Source organism: Macaca fascicularis, chromosome 11, assembly GCF_037993035.2.
Source record: "Macaca fascicularis isolate 582-1 chromosome 11, T2T-MFA8v1.1".
Lineage (NCBI taxonomy): Eukaryota > Metazoa > Chordata > Mammalia > Primates > Cercopithecidae > Macaca > Macaca fascicularis.
Window position 1 is genome coordinate 12,469,166 of NC_088385.1, and position 22,342 is coordinate 12,491,507.

General features: G+C 36.7%; 1 protein-coding gene and 1 pseudogene across 1 annotated transcript; one reads left to right on the plus strand and one right to left on the minus strand.

Moving 5' to 3' along the window:
* Nucleotides 1–991: 991 nt before the first annotated feature.
* On the minus strand, nucleotides 992–22,093 carry CLEC4D (C-type lectin domain family 4 member D). Its single transcript, XM_005570040.5, has 7 exons — nucleotides 22,016–22,093; nucleotides 9,432–9,532; nucleotides 7,849–7,941; nucleotides 5,330–5,440; nucleotides 4,445–4,596; nucleotides 3,262–3,377; nucleotides 992–2,480 (listed from the first exon to the last, which is right to left on the minus strand). Exons 2-7 carry the CDS (start codon nucleotides 9,457–9,459, stop codon nucleotides 2,333–2,335), a joined length of 648 nt encoding a protein of 215 aa, XP_005570097.3. The 5' UTR covers nucleotides 9,460–9,532; nucleotides 22,016–22,093; the 3' UTR covers nucleotides 992–2,332.
* On the plus strand, nucleotides 10,769–11,124 carry LOC123567664 (transcription elongation factor SPT4-A-like; annotated as a pseudogene).
* Nucleotides 22,094–22,342: the final 249 nt, after the last annotated feature.

A 22,342-nucleotide genomic window follows, 5' to 3' on the forward strand; every position in this document is an offset into this window, starting at 1 on the left:
CATTATTTTATATTTAGAAAACCCCATCATCTCAGCCCAGAAACTTCTTGAACTGATAAGCAACTTCATCAAAGTCTCAGGATACAAAATCAATGTGCAAAAATCGCAAGCATTCCTTTACACCAACAATAGGCAAGCAGACAGCCAAATTATAAATGAACTCCCGTTCACCATTGCTACAATGAGAATAGAATACCTAGGAATACAGCTAACAAGGGATGTGAAGGACCTCTTCAAGGAAAACTACAAACCACTGCTCAAAGAAATAAGACAGGACACAAACAAATGGAAAAACATTCCATCTTCATGGATAGGAAGAATGAATATTGTGAAAATGGTCATACTGCCCAAAGTAATTTATAGATTCAATGCTATTCCCATCAAACTACTGTTGACGTTCTTCAGAGAATTAGAAAAAACTATTTTAAATTTCATCTGGAATCAAAGAAGACCCTGTATAGCCAAGACAATCCTAAGCAAAAAGAACAAAGCTGGGGGCATCATGCTATCTGACTTCAAACTATACTATAAGGCTACAGTAACCAAGACAGTATGGTACTTATCCCAAAACAGACATATAGGCCAATGGAGCAGAACAGAGACTTCAGCAATAACACCGTACATCTACAACCATCTGATCTTCAACAAGTCTGGCAAAAATAAGCAATGGGGAAAGAATCTCCTATTCAGTAAATGGTTCTGGGAAAACTGGCTAGCCATATGCAGAAAACTGAAACTGGGCTCCCTCCTTACACCTTGTACAAAAATTAACTCAAGATGGATTAAAGACTTAAATGTAAAACTCAAAACCATCAAAACCCTAGAAGAAAACCTAGGTAATACCATTCAGGACATAGGCATGGGCAAAAACTTCATAACTTATTGACAACTGAATCTTGACCTATATATGGTTCTCTACAAATTAAAAATGGATAATATTGACTATACAAAGCCCACTAGCATTTGCATAAAGTTACTTCAACAAGTTTCATAGGTTTCATGCTACATAATTTAATGAATATGGCAAACACAATCAAATTTATTTAGCACCATTTCAGCTAAAAGTATCAGCTTTTAACACAGCTACACACACACATCACCACCACCACCACCACCACACATAATCAAACACCAGTATTTCAAACCCCAAAAATCAATAGCTAATTTACAAAATAAATACTGTTTTTGAAAGTAGTAGTAGGAAAGTTAGGTTAAAAAGCCATTGCTTGGAATTTTTCAGCTTAGATCCAAGAAAAATTAGCAAATTGAGAATTTTAAGAAAGACCACCATATTTTATTAAAGTTGGATGTGGTGCCCTTCCTATGCACCAGGAAAAGCATAATTTCTAGTTGTCAAAACAATGACTTCCTTGCTAGTTCAAGCTGTAGTTATACAGCTCTAAAGAAACATTAACAATTTATATAAATGGGTTGAAAATGTGATTATTTTCTATTCAAATTAAAAATGCAAACATGAATACAATGTTACTTCAAATAATTAAGAAATTTTATCGTCATTAGCTAAGTAATGAGGCCAAGTCATCCCCAGTAACTTCCTGTGATACCAAAGGGAATGTATTTTATCTCTAAAGAAGCACAGCTGGGTCTGTCGCGAACTAGCAATGTGAAGGTGAACCCTTTGGCTTCTGGGGGATTTTATTTCCTCTGCTATAGAATTGAAGGACTTTGTTCAAGTGTCTTACAAAGACTTCTTGCATTGCAAAGACATGTTGGGTGGAGTAAGAAGTAAATTTGTTAAAGGCATTAGGACTTTTTTTCTATCTTTATAACAGCATAATTCAGAACTATTCCACACTGTTGTTCTGGAAACATTTTTCTCATGGGATGCAAATGTAATGACTGACATTAAAAAGTCTGAAAATGAAGCATCAAACAATAAAAATGTGGTTTAAAGTGCTTGTAATATTTGGGTGAAAAATGGTGCACCACTACCAGTTAGAATATCCCACCTTTGAATTTTAAGAGCTAAGAATCTGAGCAGGGGAAAAATGACAAAAGTGATGCACTATTCATGCCACTCTTCTAAACATGCATTCAGTGCGCACCAATTGAAAAGTAAACATCTTGAAATACTACAAAGAAAGATTATTCCTTCCCTCAAACACCATACAAAAACCACATTATCTACACACACACACACACACACACACACACGTCTCAAATGAATCAAACAAAATAAAAAAGACCATCATGACTAAAAACGCTCTATGACCCAGCATGTTTTCTGTGTCCCAATGACGCAGGTGCCTTCTACCCTATTCTAATTGGTTCTTCTTTTCTCTCTCCATCACAAGAACCACTTTGTGGGTTTCTAGTTCAATGTTGTTCCAGGTATTTTACAAATCCTGCTCGCTTCAAAGTTACAGGGAACATCATTCCAGGCCCATTTATCTTGGTTATAAACAAGAACAACACAGTTTTCTCCCTGATAGTTGTTGGGTTCGTTGTCATGCCAGAATCTGAAAGAAAAACAACATAGATAGAGATTTATATGTATATATAGATAATGTAGATTAGAGGTGTAGATTAGATATAGATATATTAGGAGACAATTCAGAGAAATGTCCCTAGTGAACAGTTTAGAACTGCACTAATACTATACTCACTAGACACATGTAGCTGCTGAGCACTTGAAATGTGGCTTCTCTGAATTGAAATGTGCTTTAAGTCTTAAGTGCTGTATTTTTAAGACTTATTACCAATAAAGAATGTCAAAGATCTCAGTAATAATTTTATAATGATCACAGGTTGAAATGATAAGATTTGGATATATTGGGTTAAATACATTATTAATACATTATTGAAATACATTTCACTTGTTTCTTTTTACTTTCTTAATATAACTAACAAAAATTTTAAATTGCACATGTGGCTTTGCATTATATTTTTATTAAACGATATTGGCTTCCAGAAAGAAAATGACAAGATTTCAATTCTCTTTCAAAGACAATTTTTATCATTTATATTGTTTATCTAAATGTCAAACCTAAAACTATTTTTATATCATTTCCATGTTTTTCATTCTTTCATTATTGACACTGTACAAATAAGAATACTGAATATTTCATGGAAATTATAGGACCATTCTGGAACTGGGACATAGCATATAGAGATTACTCAACCTATTCTGGTCTCTCCTAACATTTTTATATCAATGTACTCCGCTTCAAAATGAATGTTTCTTGCTACCATCTTCTAATCTTTGCTTATAAATCCCCTTAGCCCACTCAATATACTCACACTGTGTGTGGGTTAAATGGCGTCTGGTCCACCCAGCGCCACTGACCTTTGGGGGTCTCATCTCTCAGTCCAAGGAAATAGGAAAAGCGTCTATCCAGAAATTGAGTAATAAAGTTCTGCATAAAAATATAAATTGTAATATATTTGGATGAATCAGATGATGGCTATGACATTGGAAAAAGAGGAAAGATGTCAACTAGATTACTGGTTAAGCACAAAAGCTCTGGCAATCAGATAGATCTGTTTTCAAATCCTGCCTGTAATGTTAGTAAGTGCTTCAATCTTACCAAACCTACAGTGCTCTTGTCTTCAGAATGGACAACTCCACTATTTTATAGAGTTACTATGAAGATTAAGTGAGGTCAGACTTGCAACCCTTTTAGCACAATGATTAATAGGATTAGTTTTTTTAGGAGGTTTTGTTTTTAATATCACCTTCTTTAATTGTGTGCATATTTCATTAAATTCCATTTTATTCAGAATCACCAAACCTATAGATTGTAAAGCTATGGAGACAAAATCCTTGAGGAAACTATTAACCAAGAAAAAGTTAGAATCTGAGTCATGGTACATAAATGGAATCATATTACATGAGGAAATAAGTTTTAGCCTGTAAAGAATTTACCCTAAGATTTCTTTACTATCATTAGATCCATACATCTGAATTATTTTTCCTATACTTATCTTGAGAAGCTAGTTCAGTCCTGATTAATCATTCATTTATTCATCTACTAACCAAACATTTATCAAGACCTATTCAGTGTGCCTCACACTGCACAGGACATTGGAAGCGCAAAGGTGAGTAGAGCATGGTTCCAGCCCTCCACGTAGTAAGAGTCACTGGAAGAGATGGAGCAGTGAACAGACAGTTATAGTGGAGTGGAGTAAATGCCATGATCTCATTGTGCACAGAGTCCCACAGAAGCACCTCCCACTTAGCATAGGGAGGGGTAGAATGAGGAAGGTAGTTAGGGTAGCTTTCTGGAGGAAATAACATATGAATCAAATATAGAAAGACCAAAAGAAGTTGGCCATATAACAAAAAGTTGAAGAGGAAGAAAGGGCTTTCCAGGCAGATGGAGCGGATGAAAACAGACAGAGGCATAACAGGACAGAGAAATTCCTCTTTTTCTGGAAAGAGATTCAAACGAGCAGAGAAATTGATGTGATCCTCCCAACACACCTGCTCAGCTTCCGTGCTGATGGTCGTCAGATGGGCCCCCATCCCTGAACAGTTCCTTTCACTCTCAGCCCATGTCTTGTTGTCAGTAAGAGGAAAATAGCAGTTGGACTGCAAGGTTCTCCAGCCAACAGGACAACAGCTCCAGGTGCTCCCTCAAGTGAAAATTAAAGTGGAAATTGGTAACAAAAGAGTATTTCATCTTTAACAGATTGCATGACTATTCTACTACCTATATCCAATTAATATTTATGAGAATAATATCAAGATCACCAAAATTAATCTGTTCTCCTGCCAAAAGATCCTGAAAATTACATTCCTAAATATCTTCTAAACATAAGTACTAGACACCACATAATGACTACAAGAAAATGACAAAATATTATCTTAGAAGGCATGACTATTATTCAATGTTCCTACATCCATTGACTTTCATATTTAAAGTGTTTCCATTATGAAGCTTTTGCAGAATATTTTACCTAAAGGGGGTAAAGAACCTACTAAAACTCAAGCACTCCCCCATTCTCCCAAATGAGATGACAAATTCCACAATAATAAAAGAAATAAAGACATGTCAGCAAAGCTATATATTCTAGGAGGAAACTGTCTTTATGATATGTCTGAATCATGGGAAAATTGAATTTGATTAATATTACGTTTTGGATGTCAAAAATAACCCATCGATCTATTAAGCCATATTCTCCAGTTATTAACTGATTACAGTAATGAGAAATAATTCTATCTTAAGGTACTGTTATTTACTCCGATGCCAGATTCTCATCTTATGCTATTTTAATCTTTCCTGGTTCACTACTGACATTCCTTAAGTCGAATTATGAATTTGAACGAAAATGGAAATTAAAAAAGAAATTATCTTATGCTCTATACCTTCAGCACTTTTCAGTTCTGATTTCTCTTTGATGCATTTGAGTTTTTCATGGTGCTCTAACTTGTGCACTCCTGTGCCTCTCTTACAGTGGGAAAAGTTGTGATGAGTCACTGTCAAGGATAAAAGCAAGTTAGGTTTCTTTTGCTATATAACCACTAATTAGGGAAATAGGAGCTGACCTCCCTAACCTTTCTCTTATCCTGATAATTAAGGCCCTCATATTCTCTTTTCTTTCTATGCAGCTCGTTTGCTTCAGCTCCAGGTGAATTGGTTGAAAGCAACTGTTGAAAATTAATATTTTTATTATATTGTCCATTTTATGCTTTATAGGAGAAGTTTTGCAAACTTTTATGTGCACATGCTTGCAAGCATGGTTTTCTGTCAAAATTTGTGTTAGAATAAGGGTTTTGGTGCGCACTGGGTTGTATGAAGCTTACGCATTTCTAAAATACTTTCACCTTGAAATATATAAACAAAGGTAAAAAAGGTGAACACTCCAGGTAACAACTACGTAGCTCAAGAAACAGAATATTGCCAAAATCCCAGATAGCCTTCACATCTCAAACGCAACTCACTCCCTCTCCTTTAAAGGTAGCCACTCTTGGCTTTTAAAGTAACCACTGTGCTTTGCTTTACAATTTTATCACTTACTAACATGTCCCCTGTTTTGCCTGTTTTTGTATGGCAAAACAGGGGACATGTTAGTTAAGTGATAAATCAGATTTGCCTGTTTTTGAATGACAATCATACAGTATGAATTCTGATTCTGTCTTTTGTTGAGAATTGTTTCTGAAATTTATCTATTTTGTTACGTGCCCTCTATAATTAATGGATTTTCATTGCTGTAAAGTGAACTATTGTCTTCATGAAATAAAATATACTTATCTTTTCTATTAGATGTGTACATTGTTTCCAGTGTTTGGCTACTGTGAACTCTGATCTTCTGAGCATTTTCAACCATGCATTGTGGAGCACATAAGCATGAGTTTCTGTAGGGCACATACGTAGGAGTGGAACTGCAGGCAACAGGGTGTGAATATTGTAAACTATGATAGTGGTCAACTTTTCCAGAGTGATTGTAATGCTTAAACTCCACCAGAAGCAATTCATTAGAGGTCCATTTGCTCCATGGCATCATCAATCTTTGGTAGTGCCAGACTTTTTAATTGTTGCCATCCTGTTATGTTGGCAAAGGCGACTTTGAGTTGCATTTGCATTTCCCTGATAATTAATGAGGCTGGCACTTTTGTGTGTTTAGATTTCATTTTTCTCTCTTTTTTTGTTAGTACCTATTTAAGACTTTGCTGACATTTTTATTGTAAGTATTTTTCCTACTGGTTTGAAAAAATTTTTATATAATCTACACGTGAATTATTTATTAATTATATGTATTACAAGTACCTTCTGTGGCTTTTTATTTTCACTGTTACAGGTATGTTTTGTTGTACCATAACTCATTTTAATGTAGTATAATTTGTCAATGTTTATTTTCTAGTGCATTTTGTGACTTGTTTAAGAATCGTTCTCTACCTCAAGGTCATGAGGATATTCTCCCCTGTAGTCTCAGCTACTCAGGAGGCTGAGGCAGGAGAATGGCGTAAACGCGGGAGGCGGAGCTTGCAATGAGCTGAGATCCGGCCACTGCACTCCAGCCCGGGCGACAGAGCCAGACTCCATCTCCAAAAAAAAAAAAAAAAACTTTATTGATTTACTTTTCACATTTTGGACAATAATCCACTCTAGATTTGTTTTTGTATATAGTATGATGCAGGAGACCAATTTCATCTTTTAAATAATCAATGGGCTCTGCAACATTAATTGAACAAAACTGTCCTTTTCCGATATCTCTGAGATATCTTCTTTTGTTTTATATAAAGAGTCTTATATACATGAGGGATCTGTAACCGAGCTCTCCTTCATTTTCCTCTAGTCTATTTGTCTTGCACCTATATCATATTACTTTAATTATAATTATTTTAGGTTTGATATCAGAAAGAATTTTTTTAATGGTGGTGATAGTTTCAAGGGTGTATCTTATCCCCCAAATTCAGATGTACACATTAAATATGTACAGGTTATTATATGTCAATTGTACATCAATAAAGAGGTTGAAAGAAAGCGGGAAAGAAAAGAAAGAGAGGGAAAGAGAGAGAGAGAGAGAGAGAGAAATTCTTCCAACCTTGTTCTTTTCAAAGCCCATCTATCTGAAAGTTATTTTTCTGCTGCTTACTCTTTACTCATAAAATGTATCCCTTTGTAATCCCAGTCCAAATGGGGAGAAATTTACTATAGTAACCAACTTTTACATGTACAGAAAATGGTCTAAATTCCATCATTCAATCCCTGTCACAAGGTAGCACCATCGAAAGACAGAAAGTCAAGAATGTAGCCCTGAATGAAGATACCATCGATAAGTTATGCTAGGAAATATCAAGATACCAAAAGGCTTAGAGCAACCTCAGAAAAATTGTTTGGAAAAAATAATTCAAGAAGAGTCCTACTTTGGCTAATAACTTACCCAAACAACTTGCAATAAAACAGACACCGAGAAGTGAGATGAAAACTGTAGCAATAACCCAAGGGATCCACTGGGAATGCACGCCTCCTTCCACTAGCACCAAAAGAAAAATAGAGATTAACCTCCTCTCAGCTACAAGCTAGGAAAGCTAATTCTACCAAGAAGCAATCTAAAAATGAGAGTAAACAAAATATTTTAGATCTAGAGAAAAGCATAAGTATTTTTTCCAAATAAATCAATTTTAGAGCTTATTGATGAATAAATAAGAAAGAAAAATGTAAATTTTCTTGGTAATTTTGGAATAAAAAGAATTTTATAAGTAAGATACAAAACCCAAAAACCATTAGAATTGATAATTTTATTCCATAAAAATTAAAACTTCTACATAACACAAGCAATGTTAGAGTCAAGGAACATACACAAGGAAAGTCTTGTCATAATATTAATATGCAGACTGTATAAAGTATTTCAAAATCAACTAGAAAACTGAGCAAAACTCTGAGCAGGAAATTTGCTGAAATTTTAATTTGCTGAAGTTATAAATAGCCCCTAGTCAAACAAAAATATGCCCAATCAGGGAACTGTAAACTACAAGATTGTGGTATAACTTTTCACACATCAGATTTTTTAAGTAAATTAAATACATGCAGTGTTGGTAAGGCTGAGGGGAAATAAGTGCTCTTGGTAAGAAAATAAATCCTGCTGCCTCGACTGTAAAATTAGGAATGCCTTTTAGAAGGATCAATTTAGTAACATTTATCCATTTTTAAATGCATTACATTTGCCACAATAATTTCAATTATAGGTATCTATTCTGTAGAAATAATTGAGCTTGTTTATGTTAAAAGATATTCATTGCGGTACTTTTCAAAATAGAAAAAACATAGTGTAATCTAATATTCACATGTGTATTATCAATAGTGGAAATTCTAAATTATGGTCACTTCACACAATGATATTCTATATAGTAATTAAATAAGCATGTAATCAGTATATACTGTTGCAAAAAATCTCCAAGAAGTATTGTTACCTAAAAAGGTAACAATATTTTTAGGTAATTCAATAGGATCACGCTGTGATTACAGTTTGCCATGGTAAGGTGATGAGATAAAATAAAACTTTAATTTTAATTTATACCTTTCCACATTTGTTCTATATGTCTATCAAAAATATTATTTAATATTATCACAATACAAATCCACTGGTGTCACTGAAGTCAAACATAAAAATGGGACAATTAGAGCGTCTGATACAGCATAAGCCTAAGTGCGTTTTCTACATCTTCCTTTTCTCTTTTTTCTTTAAAAGAATCTTCTCATATTACTCTTTCTTTTCATCTTATTTCTCTTTCATATGTTTTATCTCCCCTTTTGGTCCAATCGACATTTTATGAAGAAGTTTCTGTTATCCAACTTATTTAACTCTACGTCCTTCCTCTTCATCAATGTCATTTTTATTTCCTTCCACCTCCTCCTCCTCCCCATCACCATCAACAATCTTTAAAACTACCGTCAATTCATATCTTTTAAATTAGTTATAAATCCTTCTGCTTCTTTGAAATTGAAAGGAGAGAAAGTACTCACGTTTACTTTGAGGTTTTTCTAGCCCCATTGTCTAATTAGTCTCTTGTTCAATAGTCAGGAGGGCAAGAACTTGTTCTATTTTTTTCCCCCAGAGTATATTTCTGTGGATAGAGGAATATATTCAGAAATACTTGAGATCGAACACCAATGTTACATATTCTAGTGAGATTAGAAAGTTCCCAATAGAAGAAAGTTAACTCAAAAGAAGTCTTTTTCAGAGACTGGGGTTTCCTTTGATTCATTCCGGGAGATGAGGCAAAAAAAAAAAAAAAAAAGGAAATTGAGAAAGCAATACCCAAAAACAGTACAACAGTTAGTAGAAACCCACAAGTATGTGGAGATCACTAGATCAGTGTGTAATGTGGAATTTCTCAATTTGTTTTTTTTTTTCATTAAGACAAAAAATTTAGTAACGCCCTAAAAAAATAATTGTTATGCCCAGTAAAAATTTAGTAAATATCCCCTCTTTTGTTATTCTTTTTGTGAATATTGTATTTTCAAAGACAGTTATATTCTTGAGGTGAGCTCTATACTAAAAAGTTCTCTGGACTGAATAAAAAGTTGAGTCTGAGAGCAAAAGATAATGTGAACAATGAACAAAAGCTTTTTTTTTTGAGACAGAGTCTTACTCTGTCACCCAGGCTGGAGTGCAGTGGCCGGGTCTCAGCTCACTGCAAGCTCCGCCTCCCGGGTTCACGCCATTCTCCTGCCTCAGCCTCCCGAGTAGCTGGGACTACAGGCGCCCGTCACCTCGCCCGGCTAGTTTTTTGTATTTTTTTAGTAGAGACGACGGTTTCACGATGTTAGCCAGGATGGTCTCGATCTCCTGACCTCGTGATCCGCCGGTCTCGGCCTCCCAAAGTGCTGGGATTACAGGCTTGAGCCACCGCGCCCGGCCCAAAAGCTTTTAAAGTACACATTGTGTGTCCATTTATGTGAAGACACAGCAACCTTTGTTTTAGACTTGACGAAGAGATGATAGAGCTGTTAATTAAATCCCAAGAACTTTCTACCTGAGCAAAAAGAGTTGTGTTAAGGCAAAGACAATGTAAGATTCTGTGCTAAAGACACCATCAGAGTCCCTGACTTCGTTTATAGCACTGCTAGGGAGTGAATGTTTGTGTCTCCTCAAAATTCGTTTGTGGAAGCCCTACCCTCCAACGTCATGGCATTTGGAGGCCAAAAGTTTGGGAGGTAATTAGGTTTATTATGAGGTCATGAGAATGGGGTCCTCCTGATGGAATTATAAGAAGAGACCAGGCTAACGAGCTGTTAACTTCCTGCGGGGGCGCAGGCTGTGCCCGTCTTCCTTGCTGTTGCTCTTCTCGTCGGAGAAGATGGCCCTGGTGACGGTGCTGAGGGACCTGCGGCATCTGTGGGCCTGCTTGCTGTGTTCACTGGTCAAGGTACTATAGACCAGTTTGAATATGATGGTTGTGACTATTGTGACGCAAATCTACAGATGAAGGGTAACTGAGAGATGGTATATGACTGCACCAGCTCCTCCTTTGATAGAATCATTGCGATGATGAGTCCAGACGACAGCTGGGTCTCCAAGTGACAGCGAGTTAATAACTTTAAGCCAGGTGTATATGTGGTGTCAGTCACTGGTCGCTTGCCCCAAAGAACCGTGCGGGAGCTGAAACGTCGAGGAGTGGCCTACAAATCCAGAGACACAGCTATGAAGACCTAGCAAGACGCAGGGCTGCCAGCATCTTTGCTCTCCACCTCCTGCCTCTGCTTACTTTTTGTGTGCTTGGGCCTTGGCTGCCTGCTGGGTCCTGGTCTGCCTTGTTTGTGCTCCTGTAGGAGGTAAGTCCTTTTCTCCTCCGGCCCAGTAGGGGACCTTGCGTAACATCCCATTTTTCGGCCAAGGTGAGTTATTTGTTTTAAGATAAAAAATTTACTACAAATTCTCATTTACTTAAATTTCCACAGAAATCCTGTTAGTGTCCCCATTTTGATTCCCCTAAGTTCCTTGTTCTCCCTCTGTAAAAAGAGAATGATTACACCCTGCCTGTTGACCTCAGGAATGTTGTGATTGTAGAAACGAAGCTATGGGAAAATTATATAAATATTAGAAAGAGAGAAACAGAAAAAAAAGAAGAGACCCAAGAGTTCTCAAGAAGGCAGCCATCTGCAAGGCTACAAGAAAGCCCTCACTGGTAAAGTGGTTAATTTGACAGGACTCCGAGACCAAATTTACATAATTTGAAGGACACCGGGATTCATCACGGAAGCAACATGACCCACAGAGAGCAAAGAAAGGTGAGAAACGACAGCTGCCCACCCAGGATTGGCATGGAGCCAAAGGAGGCTCCCCACAATGGGAAAATGATGAGTGAGTGACAGTCCCTGGGGACCCACACTTCTGCCATGCTGGCACTCTGATCTTAGACTTTCAGCTATTAGAACTACGAGAAATAAATGTCTGTCTTTCATACCAGCCAGTCTATGGTGTTCTGTGATAGTGGCCCAAGCTCACTCAGACAAGTACGTAACAGCTTAGAGATACTTTAAGAAAGATTTCTACAATCTAGAATGTAGCCCTTTCCCTGAATTCTTCCCTAAACTACATATTACTTTAATTATATGTGTGTATATGTATTCTGCGATCTTGAGTGAACTACTACTTTACTATGTTAAATTGGGGATGGAAGGAGGTAAAATTATAAATTTGGCAATCCATATATTTTCCGGCACTGTTCAGTCACTACAAGAAGTATTCCAATAGCAACAATAGCACTAATGACAAACTCTGATATGCAACCCTGGAAACTAGATTTTTGGCTAAAGTAATATTTATTTCTATCAAAAGGACCTGGGACTCCTAGAGAATACATAAATCTTGCTTAGAACAGGAGAAAAATAGAATAGGTCTGGTACATTCTGTTGTTCCCAGAAAGTGACTATAATTTCAAAAATATGAGGGAAACTCTACTCTAGAAAGTTCTCTGAGCTGAATGAAAAGCTGTGTCCAAGACAGTTAAGATTACAAAAAGACAATATGAACAATGAGCAAAACCTCCATTAACCTTTGTTTTTGAGTTGAAGAAGACGTGACAGAGTTGTTAATTAAAAACTAAGATCTTCCTAGATAATAGAAATCAGGCTTGTTAAGGAAAAAAAAGAAAAAAGAAAAAAGAGAGAGAGCGATTCTCTAGTAGATACAATCTTTATCACAGGTAAAAGGTAAAATAGTTAATTTGACAGGACTGCAAGAACAAGTTTACAAAATTTGAAGGAGGACACTTTGGGATTCATCACGGAAGTAACATGAGCCACAGAGAGCAAAGAAGAGCAACACAGGACAGCTGCCCACCCGGGACTGGCATGGAGCCAAGGGAGGCTTCCCACAATGGGAAAATGATGAGTGAGTGACAGTCCCTAGGGACACACACTTCTGCCATGAACCTGTACAGTCCTGGGCACAGGAGATCCCCTTGACACTCCCCCAAGCCCTGCTCTCCACCAGGCCCGCACTTTTCCATGCAAGTTCATGTGCCTGCTACTCCTCACCAGGCAGCGCCTCCCGACCTGAGCTCCCAGCACAGCTGCCCCGCCCCGACTGAGGCACTTCAGCTGGCGGCAGCTCTGCATTTCTCTGGGGAGGAAATCCCAGAGACAAACCACAGGTTCTCTACACTGCCATGGCAGCATACTAGTCTTGCTGCTCTAGGGCTGGGGAAGGAATAAAGAGACTGATCGCTTTCCTGGCACCTCCAGCATGCTACGGCCACCGTATGAGGAGGAGCCGAGTCTTTCTTCCCTGTAAATCCCTTGCCCTCTACTTTTTACCAGGCAGGGCCCCCCTCTTGGGCCCGCAGCATGGCATCCCCACCGCAGCTGAATATTCCCACTGGCAGTGGCTCTGTATCTCTCTAGGGTGGAGTTCCCAGAGGCCACTGACAGCCACTTTGCCACTGTCACTGCAGTGGTATCGCCCTTGCTAACCTAGGGCTAGGGAATGAACACAGACTCTGATTGCTTTGCTGGCACCTCCAGCATATGCAGCCACCATACAAGGTGAGCCAGTCCCTCCTCTCTGTGAGCCCCTGACCCCTGCTCTTCACTAGGCAGGGCCCTGGGCTTGGGCCCATAGCGTAGCCACCCCATCTCCAGCTGAACATGCCCACCAGCATCAGCCCTGTGTCTCTCTGGGGTGGAGTTCCCAAAAGCAACTGACAGCCCCTCTGCCACTACCTGCAGTGGTATCTACCCATGCTGCCACTAGGCCGGAGAAGGAACAAAGAGTCTCAATGCTTATGCCTTCAGAATGCCATAGTCACACTACAGAGGAGAGAACAGACTGTCTTCCCCATGAGCCTCATGCCCCTGCTGCTCTTCACCAGGCAGGGCCCCCTGGCTTGGGTTCACAATACAGCCACCTCACCCCATGCTGATCATTCTGATTGGCAGCAGCTATGCTTTTCTTAAGTGGAGCCCATGGAGACAAGTGACAGGCCCTCTGCCATTGCCACTGCCAAGGTTTCTGGCCCTGCTGCCTCCAAGCAGGGGAGGGAACAAAATGCCTGAGTTCACCCCAGAGCTGTGGTGAGCAGCCTGGAAATGCCAAGCCAAGATCTGTGGCCACTAATCTCAAGTATTAGAGAAGCCCACAATATCAGAGCTCTGAGACAGAGCACAGCTACAAATGTGAGGAAATACAGAGGAGCCACATGGATGATCAACAGCCTGCCTGCCAGTCATTACGCTTAGGCACCATCTATTACATCCCAGCCCAAATTTCAACAACAAAAATGCTTTGCTAACATACCTCCCTGTGAAACCAAGAACAAGAATTCAGCCACAAATAAAGATCCCATGCAAAGCCTCAGTCCCCTGAAAACATCCAGAAATGAAGTCAACTGACTATACTCAAATTACACCACAGTTAAAGGAACATCGGCCCACACAGATGAGAAAAAAACTGGCGCAAGAAGTCTGGCAACTCTAAAAGCCAGAGTGTCTCCTTACCTCCAAACAACCGCACTAGCTCTCCAGCAATGGTTCTTAACCGGAAGGAATGACAGGCATAAAAATCAGAATCTCGGTGACAATGAAGACCACTGAGACTCAGAAGAAAGTTGGAACCCATTCCAAGGAATCTAAGAAATCCAGTAAAACAATTCAAGAGATGAAAGACAAATTAACTATTTTAAGAAGGAACAAAGTTGAGCTGATATGGATGAAAAACTCAATTCAAGAATTTCATAACACAATTAGAACTATTAACAGCAGACTAGATCAAGTTGAGGAAAGAATTTTGGAGCACGAAGACCAATTCTTTGAATTAATTCAGTCAGACAAAAATAAAGAAAAAAGAATTTACAAAATGAACAAAACCTCTGGGAAATATGGGATTATGTAAAGATACCAAATCTATAACTCATTGATGTCTCGGAAAGAGAAGGAAAGAGAGCATGCAACTGGGAAAAAATATTTGAGAATATTGTCCTTGAAAATTCTAACTAGAGAGGTTGACATTCAAATCCAGGAAATTCAGAGAACCCCTGCAAGATACTATACAAGACAACGATCCCCAAGACACATAGTCATCAGATTCCCCCAGGTCGACATAAAAGAAAAAAATATTAAAGGCAGCTAGAGAGAAGGTGCAGGTAACATACAAAGGGAATTGCATCATGCTAAAAGTGAACCTTTCAGCAGAAACCCTATAAGCCAGAAGAGATTGAGGGCCTATATTCAACATTCTTAAAGCAGAGAATTTTTAACCAAGAATTTCATATTCAGCCAAACGAAACTTCATAAGTGAAGGAAAAATAGAATCCTTTTCAGACATGCAAATGCTGAGGGAATTTGTTACCATCAGCCCTGTCCTATCAGAGATCCTTAAGGGAATGCTAAACATGGAAAGAAAAGACCATTACGGGTTACCACAAAAACACATTCAAGAACATAGACCACTGGTACTCTTAAGCAAATACACAGTGAAGTCTGCATAACAACCAGCTAACAACATGATAACAGGATCAAATCTGCACATATCAACATTAACCTTGAATGTAAACAGGCTGAACACCCTATCAAAAGGCATAGAGTGGCAAGTTGGATAAAGAAGCAAGAACCAACTGGCTGCTGTCTTCTCACATGCCCAATGACACCAATAGGCTCAAAGTAAAGAAACAGAGAAAAACCTACCGAGCAAACAGAAAACAAAAAGAAGCAGGGGCTGTTATTCTTATTTCAGACAAAACAGACTTTAAACAAATAATGATCAAAAAGGACAAAGAAGGGCATTACATAAAGCCCTAAAGGATTCAACTCAATGAGAAAACTTAACTATCCTGAATATATATGTGGCCAACACTGGAACACCCAGATTCATAAAATAAATTGCTAGAGACTTAAGAAGAGACTTAGATAATGACACAATAGTTGTGGGAGAAAACAATACCCCACCGACACTATTGGACAAATCATTGAGGCGGAAAACTAACAAAGATATTCAGGATGTGAACTCAACATTTGACCAAATGGACCTAACAGGCATCTACAGAGCTCTTCATCCAAAAACAATAGAATATACATTCTTCTCATCGCCACATGGCACGTACTGTAAAATCAACCACACACTAAGCCATTCTCTACAAATTCAAAAATATTGAAATTATACCATCCACACTCTCAGTCCACAGTGCAATAAAAATAGAAATAAATACTAAGAAGATTGCTCAAAACTATACAATTACATGGAAATTAAGCAATTGGCTCCTGAATAACTTTTGGGTAAACAATGAAATTAAGGCAGAAGTCAAGAAATATTTTGAAACTAACGAAAACAAAGATACAACATACCAGAATCACTGAGACAGCTAAAACAGTGTTAAGAGGAAAGCTTATGCCACTAAATGCTCACATCAAAAAGTTAGAAAGAACTCAATTTAATAAATTAATATCATGACTAAAAGAACTAGAGAAACAAGAGCAAACCAACCATAAAGCTAGCAAAAGAAATACAATAAGCAAAGTCAGAGCTGAATTGAATAAAATGGAGATAAGAAAAAACATACAAAAGGTTAATGAAAGCAAAGGTTGGTTTTTTTTGAAAGAATGAGTAAGATTGGTATACCATCAGCTAGACTAACAAAGAAAAAAAAGAGAAGATCCAAATAAATGCAATCAGAAATGACAAAGGGGGTATTACCACTGATACCACAGAAATACAAAAAACCCTCAGGGGCTATTATGAATACCTCTATGCATGCACACTAAAAAAACCTAGAAAAAATGGATAAATTCCTGAACACATAAAACCTCCCAAGATTGAATCAGGAAGAGATTGAATCCCTAAACAGGTCAATAACGAGTTCTGAAATTGAGTTAGTAAAAAAAGCCTACCAACAAGAAAAAGTGCAGGACCAGATGGATTCACAGCCAGATTCTACCAAATGTATAAGGAAGGGCTGATACCATTCCTACTGAAACTATTCCACAAAATTGAGCAGGAAAAATTCTTTCCTAACTCATTATATGAGGCCAGCATCATTCTGATACCAAAACCTGGCAGAGACACAACAAACAAAGAAAACATCAGGCCAATATTCTTGATCAACATTAATGCAAAAATTCTCAACAAAATACTAGCAAACTGAATCCAGCAGCACATCATAAAGCTAATCCACTACAATCAAGTAGGCATTATCTTTGGGATGCAAGGTTGGTTCAACATATATTAAGTCAATAAATGTAATTCATCATATAAACAGAACTAAAACCAAAAACCACAGGATCACCACAATAAATAAACAAAAGGCTTTCAACAAAATTCAACATCCATTCATGTTAAAAACTCTCAACAAACTAGGCATTGAAGGAACATACCTCAAAAAATTAAGAGCCATCTATGACAAGTCCACAGCCAACATTATACTGAATGGACAAAAGCTGAAAGCATTGCCCTTGAAAAGTGGAATGTGACAAGGATGCCAACTCTCACCTCTCCTATTCAACACAGTACTGGAAGGCCTAGCCCGAGCAATCAGGCAACAGAAGGAATGAAAAGGCACTGAAGTAGGAAGAGAGGAACTCAAACTCTCTCTCTTCACAGACTGTATCTCTGTTCTATACCTAGGAATCCTCATAGTTTCTACCCAAAGTGTCCTAGATCTGATAAACAATTTCAACAAAGTTTTAGAATACAAAATCAATGTACAAATATCAGTAGCATTTCTACACACCAATAATACCCAAGCTGAGAGCCAGGTCATGAACACAATCCAATTCACAATAGCCGGAAAAAGAATAAAATGCGTGAGAATACAGCTTCCCCACTGGGGAAGTGAAAGATCTCTACAAAAATCACAAACCACTGCTCAAAGGAAATCAGAGATGACACAAACAAATGGAAAAACTTTCCATGCTCATAGATAGAAAGAACCAATATTAAAGTGGCCATACTGCCCAAAGCAATTTACACATTAAATACTATTCCTATCAAGGTACCAATGATATTCTTCACAAAATTAGAAAAAAAAAAAAACTATTTAAAAAGTCATATGGAACAAAAAATGAGCCTGAATAGACAAAGCAACCCTAACAAAAAGAACAGTTCTGGAGACTGAAGACATTGTGCTACCTGACTTCAAGCTATATTACAAGGCTACAGTAACGAAAAAGAGTGTGGCACTTGTACAGAAACAGACAGATAGCCCAATGGAACAAGTTAGAGGACCCAGAAATAAAGCTGTACAGCTACAACTATCTAATCTTCAACAAAGCTGACAGTAACAAGTAATAGGGAAAGGATTCCCTATTCAATAAATGGTGTTGGGGTAACTGGCTAGCCATATGCAAAAGATTGAAACTGGACCCTTACCTTTCACTATATACAAAAATCAACTCAAGATGAATTAAAGTCTTAAATGTAAAATCTAAAACTATAAAAACCCTAGAAGAAAACTTAGGAAATACCATTCTGGACATCAGCCCTAGCAAAGGTATCATGACAAAGTCTCCAGGAGCAATTGCAACAAAAACAAAAATTGAAAAATGGGAACTAATTAAACTAAAGAGTTTCTGAACAGCAAAAGAAACCAACAGAGTAAACAGACAACCTACAGGATAGGAGAAAATGTCTGCAAACTATGCATCTGACAAAGGTCTAATATCCAGAATCTATAAGGAACTTAAATCAACCAGCAAAAAACAAACTACCCCATTAAAAAAAATGGGCAAAGGACATGAACAGATACTTCTCAAAAGAAGACATAAATGGCCAACAAGCATATGAAAAAATGCTCAATATTACTAATCATTAGGGAAATGCAAATCAAAACCATAATGAGATATCTTACACCAGTCAGAATGACTATTAAAAAGCCAAAAACAATAGATGGTGAGGTTGCTGAGAAAAGGGACTGCTGATACACTGTTGGTGCAAATATAAATTGGTTCAGGCACTGCGGAAAGAAGTCTGGCAATTTCTCAAGTAACTTAAAATAGAACTGCCATTTGATCTAGCAATTCCATTACTGGGTATATACCCAAAAGAATATAAATTATTCCACCATAAAGACACATTCATATATATGTTAATCACAACACTTTTCATAATTGCAGGGACATTGAATAAGCCTAGATGCCCATCAATAGTGGACTGAATAAAGAAAATGTGGTACATATACACCATGGAATACTATGCAGCCATAAAGAAGAATGAGATTATGTCCTTTGCTACAATATTGCTGAGCTGAAGTTCATGACGCTAAGCGAATTAACACAGGAATGGAAAACCAAATATCAAACGTTCTCACTTATAAGTGGAAGCTAAACATTGAGTACACGTGGACACAAGAAAGGACACGATAGACACTAGATCCTACTTGAGGGTAGAAGATGGGAGGAGGGTGAGGATTAAAAAACCACCTGTCAAGTATTATGTTGCTTATCTGGGTGGCAAATTATCTGCACACCAAATCCCTGTGACTTGCAATTTACCCATGTAACTAACCTGCACATGTACCCCTTGAACCTGAAATAAAAGTTGAAAGGAAAAAATTGTTTCATTAAAAATAAATAATTTAGGTAGAAAAACTGTTTATTTCATTATGATGATTAATTGGAACTGTATCAATGTATAAAAATTCATGAATTTATAATGATCTAAAAAGGGAAATAATTTTTATAATATAAAATATCATAAGTATTATGTTTTACTTTTAAGTGATTTTAGTAAAAAAAAGCATGTTGATATGTACATTACACTAATATATGTAAATGTTAGTTTCCTCTAGTAAGATTGTATACAATTCCAAGCATAAGTATTTATTTACTTTGTTTTGCTTTGTAAAATTATATAATAGGTACCAGAAATGATAACTAATCCTGGGGGAAAAGTCAATTCTGTACCAACAACAGGAAAGACCAATATACATCTGTTGTTACACTCAATGACCAAGTGCAAAGGGGAGCCAAGAGTCCATACTCTGAGTAACTGAGTGGAAAGAGGGCTCACAATGTACTGCACAATGATGAACTGGTCAGAAAAACTAAGCAAAAGAGCTAACAACATAGATATACTCATATCCTAGAAGACAAATCTGAACATGGCCTTACTGATTATGATAAAATAAGAAATACATCATTTTGGAATGGTGTTAACAGGTTAATCCAATGAGTTATATAACATTTACCAAGCAAGATATTAGAAGTACATTTCTCAGAGAGATATCTGGTTACAAAAAAAACCTAAATTATATAAAAACTATGATTCAAATAGACTGTTTCATGTCACAAGTGAAGTTTAAGAATAGAAATAATTATGAGTCTTATTTCGTGCCCAAAAATCAATTGGTGGGCAAACAGATCACTTAATCTCACCTAGATGCAATGAATGGTTGCAACGTTGGAAAGGAATCAAAATAATATGACTGAAACATAATAAGATACAAAAGTACATATTGCAATACCCACCACGAATGCTCTGAAAATTATGCTTCAGTTTAGGTATGTTGCCAAAATTTACTGTTTGGTTTCAGCTTATGAAATGTCAAAGATCTGAATGTCAACTTGAACTTCTTTCTAGCACCCCTGAACTGGAATGATCACTGATCATAGGATCACAAAGGTATAACAACGTTAGTAATATAAAAACAACATATTTTTCAAATTCCTTATTAATATCTGAGTATTTGATTTTAAATATTTACAAATACTCTAAATACGACTTGTGGTGAAAATTCTGCTGTGTATATTTTGAATTCTATTAATTCTTATATATAATTAATTATATTTTGAATTCTATTAATTCTTATATATAATTAATTATATTTTGAATTATATTATTATATGTAATTAATTATATTTTGAATTATATTATTATATGTAATTAATTATATTTTGAATTCTATCAATTCTTATATATAATTATGTTTTGAATTCTATTGATTCTTATATATAATTAATTATATTTTGAATTCTATTAAGCAGTTAAAGTTAAAATGCACATTAATTTTTGCCAGAATAAACTGCCACCATAACAACTATAAGAATTGCTAATTTTATATTAAAAACTATTGAGACTTCTGATATTTAAATAAGGAAATGAAACAACAGTGAGCTTAAAATATAATAATTTTAAAAAATTATACAGAACCATAGTGTAAATTAAAATATGTGCATATCTTCTTTGCTGTTTTAAAAATAAACAAAAACAGAAATCAAACACATAACAAAAAAAGAAACAGCAGTGAATATAAACACTAAAAGACAGTGTAGTATACTTTAGGAAGACAAAGACCTTTTTGCAAATGGCTTTAAACTTCATATAATACAACAAAGCAGAAAAAGAGGAATTAGATTATTTCATAATTCTATTATTTGTAGAACTGTTTGGTAAACTAGAATTTCTAATAGTAGTCATAAATTTCATTTAAGATATGTTTCTCTCCCACTTTGTAGATTCTTCACATCTTTTAAGGATAAAGCACAACCCATAATTCATAAGGAAAAATCATGTATGAGAATTATGATAAATTGTACAATCTAGATATTTAAGGCCAAGTAATATCAAGGAAAAAAGAAAGTGTTAGAGGAAAATTAAGTGCCCGATAGATATTTTCGTCCTCCATAAATCTCTTGGAAAGTAAGTGTTTGTTGCAATCCAGAAGCTGAGAGTGTTATGTAATTACTGCTGCACTATATACTCAAGTTCTTGTGATTGAACTACTAAAACCTTAGCTGCAATGATTTTTGATAAGTTTATATTTATTCTTTTATCCCAAATAATTCATTCTATGATGTGAGATTTATTTTAGCTCAGCTTTCTCCAAATGTTTATTTTAACATTTAGCCATTCAGCACTCATTTCTTCAACAATTTACCGATCACTGCTGTGGTTTAATTGTGTCCCCCAAAGTTCATGTATTGGAAACTTAATCCCCAACACAACATTATTGGGAACTGAGGCCTAATGGTAGGTGATTGGGTCCTAAGGGCTCTGCCTTTACGAATGGATTAATGCCATCATACAGTTGGTTTGTTATCATCAGAGTGGGCTTCTTAGAAAAGTGAGTTTGGCCCCTCTTGCTCTCTTTCACTCATGTGCTCTCTTGCCCTCCCACCTTTTTCCATGGGATGTTGCAGCAAGAAGATCCTCAACAGATGTGGGCCCCTCAACCTTGGACTTCTCAGCTTCAGGACTGTAAGAAAGAAAGAAATCTCTGTTTTCTGGGATTCTGTTATAGCAGCATAAACAAACTAGGCCAGTTACCTGTTTTGTGACAGGCAGTGCTCTACCCCTTCACAGTCTGATAGAACTGGCCGTGATGATGGGCCGACATGGTAGCCATTAACCTGAGGAGACCATTGAGAATTTGAAATGTGGCTAGTGAGACTGAGGAAATAATTTTTTATTGTGTTTAAGTTTTTTTTAACTTGAAATAGCCACA

Coding starts and splice junctions, on each gene's coding strand:
- CLEC4D (XM_005570040.5), bottom strand. CDS start 9,459: ATGGGGCTAGAAAAACCTCAAAGTAAAC. Junction 7,942..9,431: donor AGAAAAACCTCAAAGTAAAC/GTGAGTACTTTC, acceptor TTTTGGTGCTAG/TGGAAGGAGGCGTGCATTCC. Junction 2,481..3,261: donor CCATTTAACCCACACACAGT/GTGAGTATATTG, acceptor TTTTTCTTTCAG/ATTCTGGCATGACAACGAAC.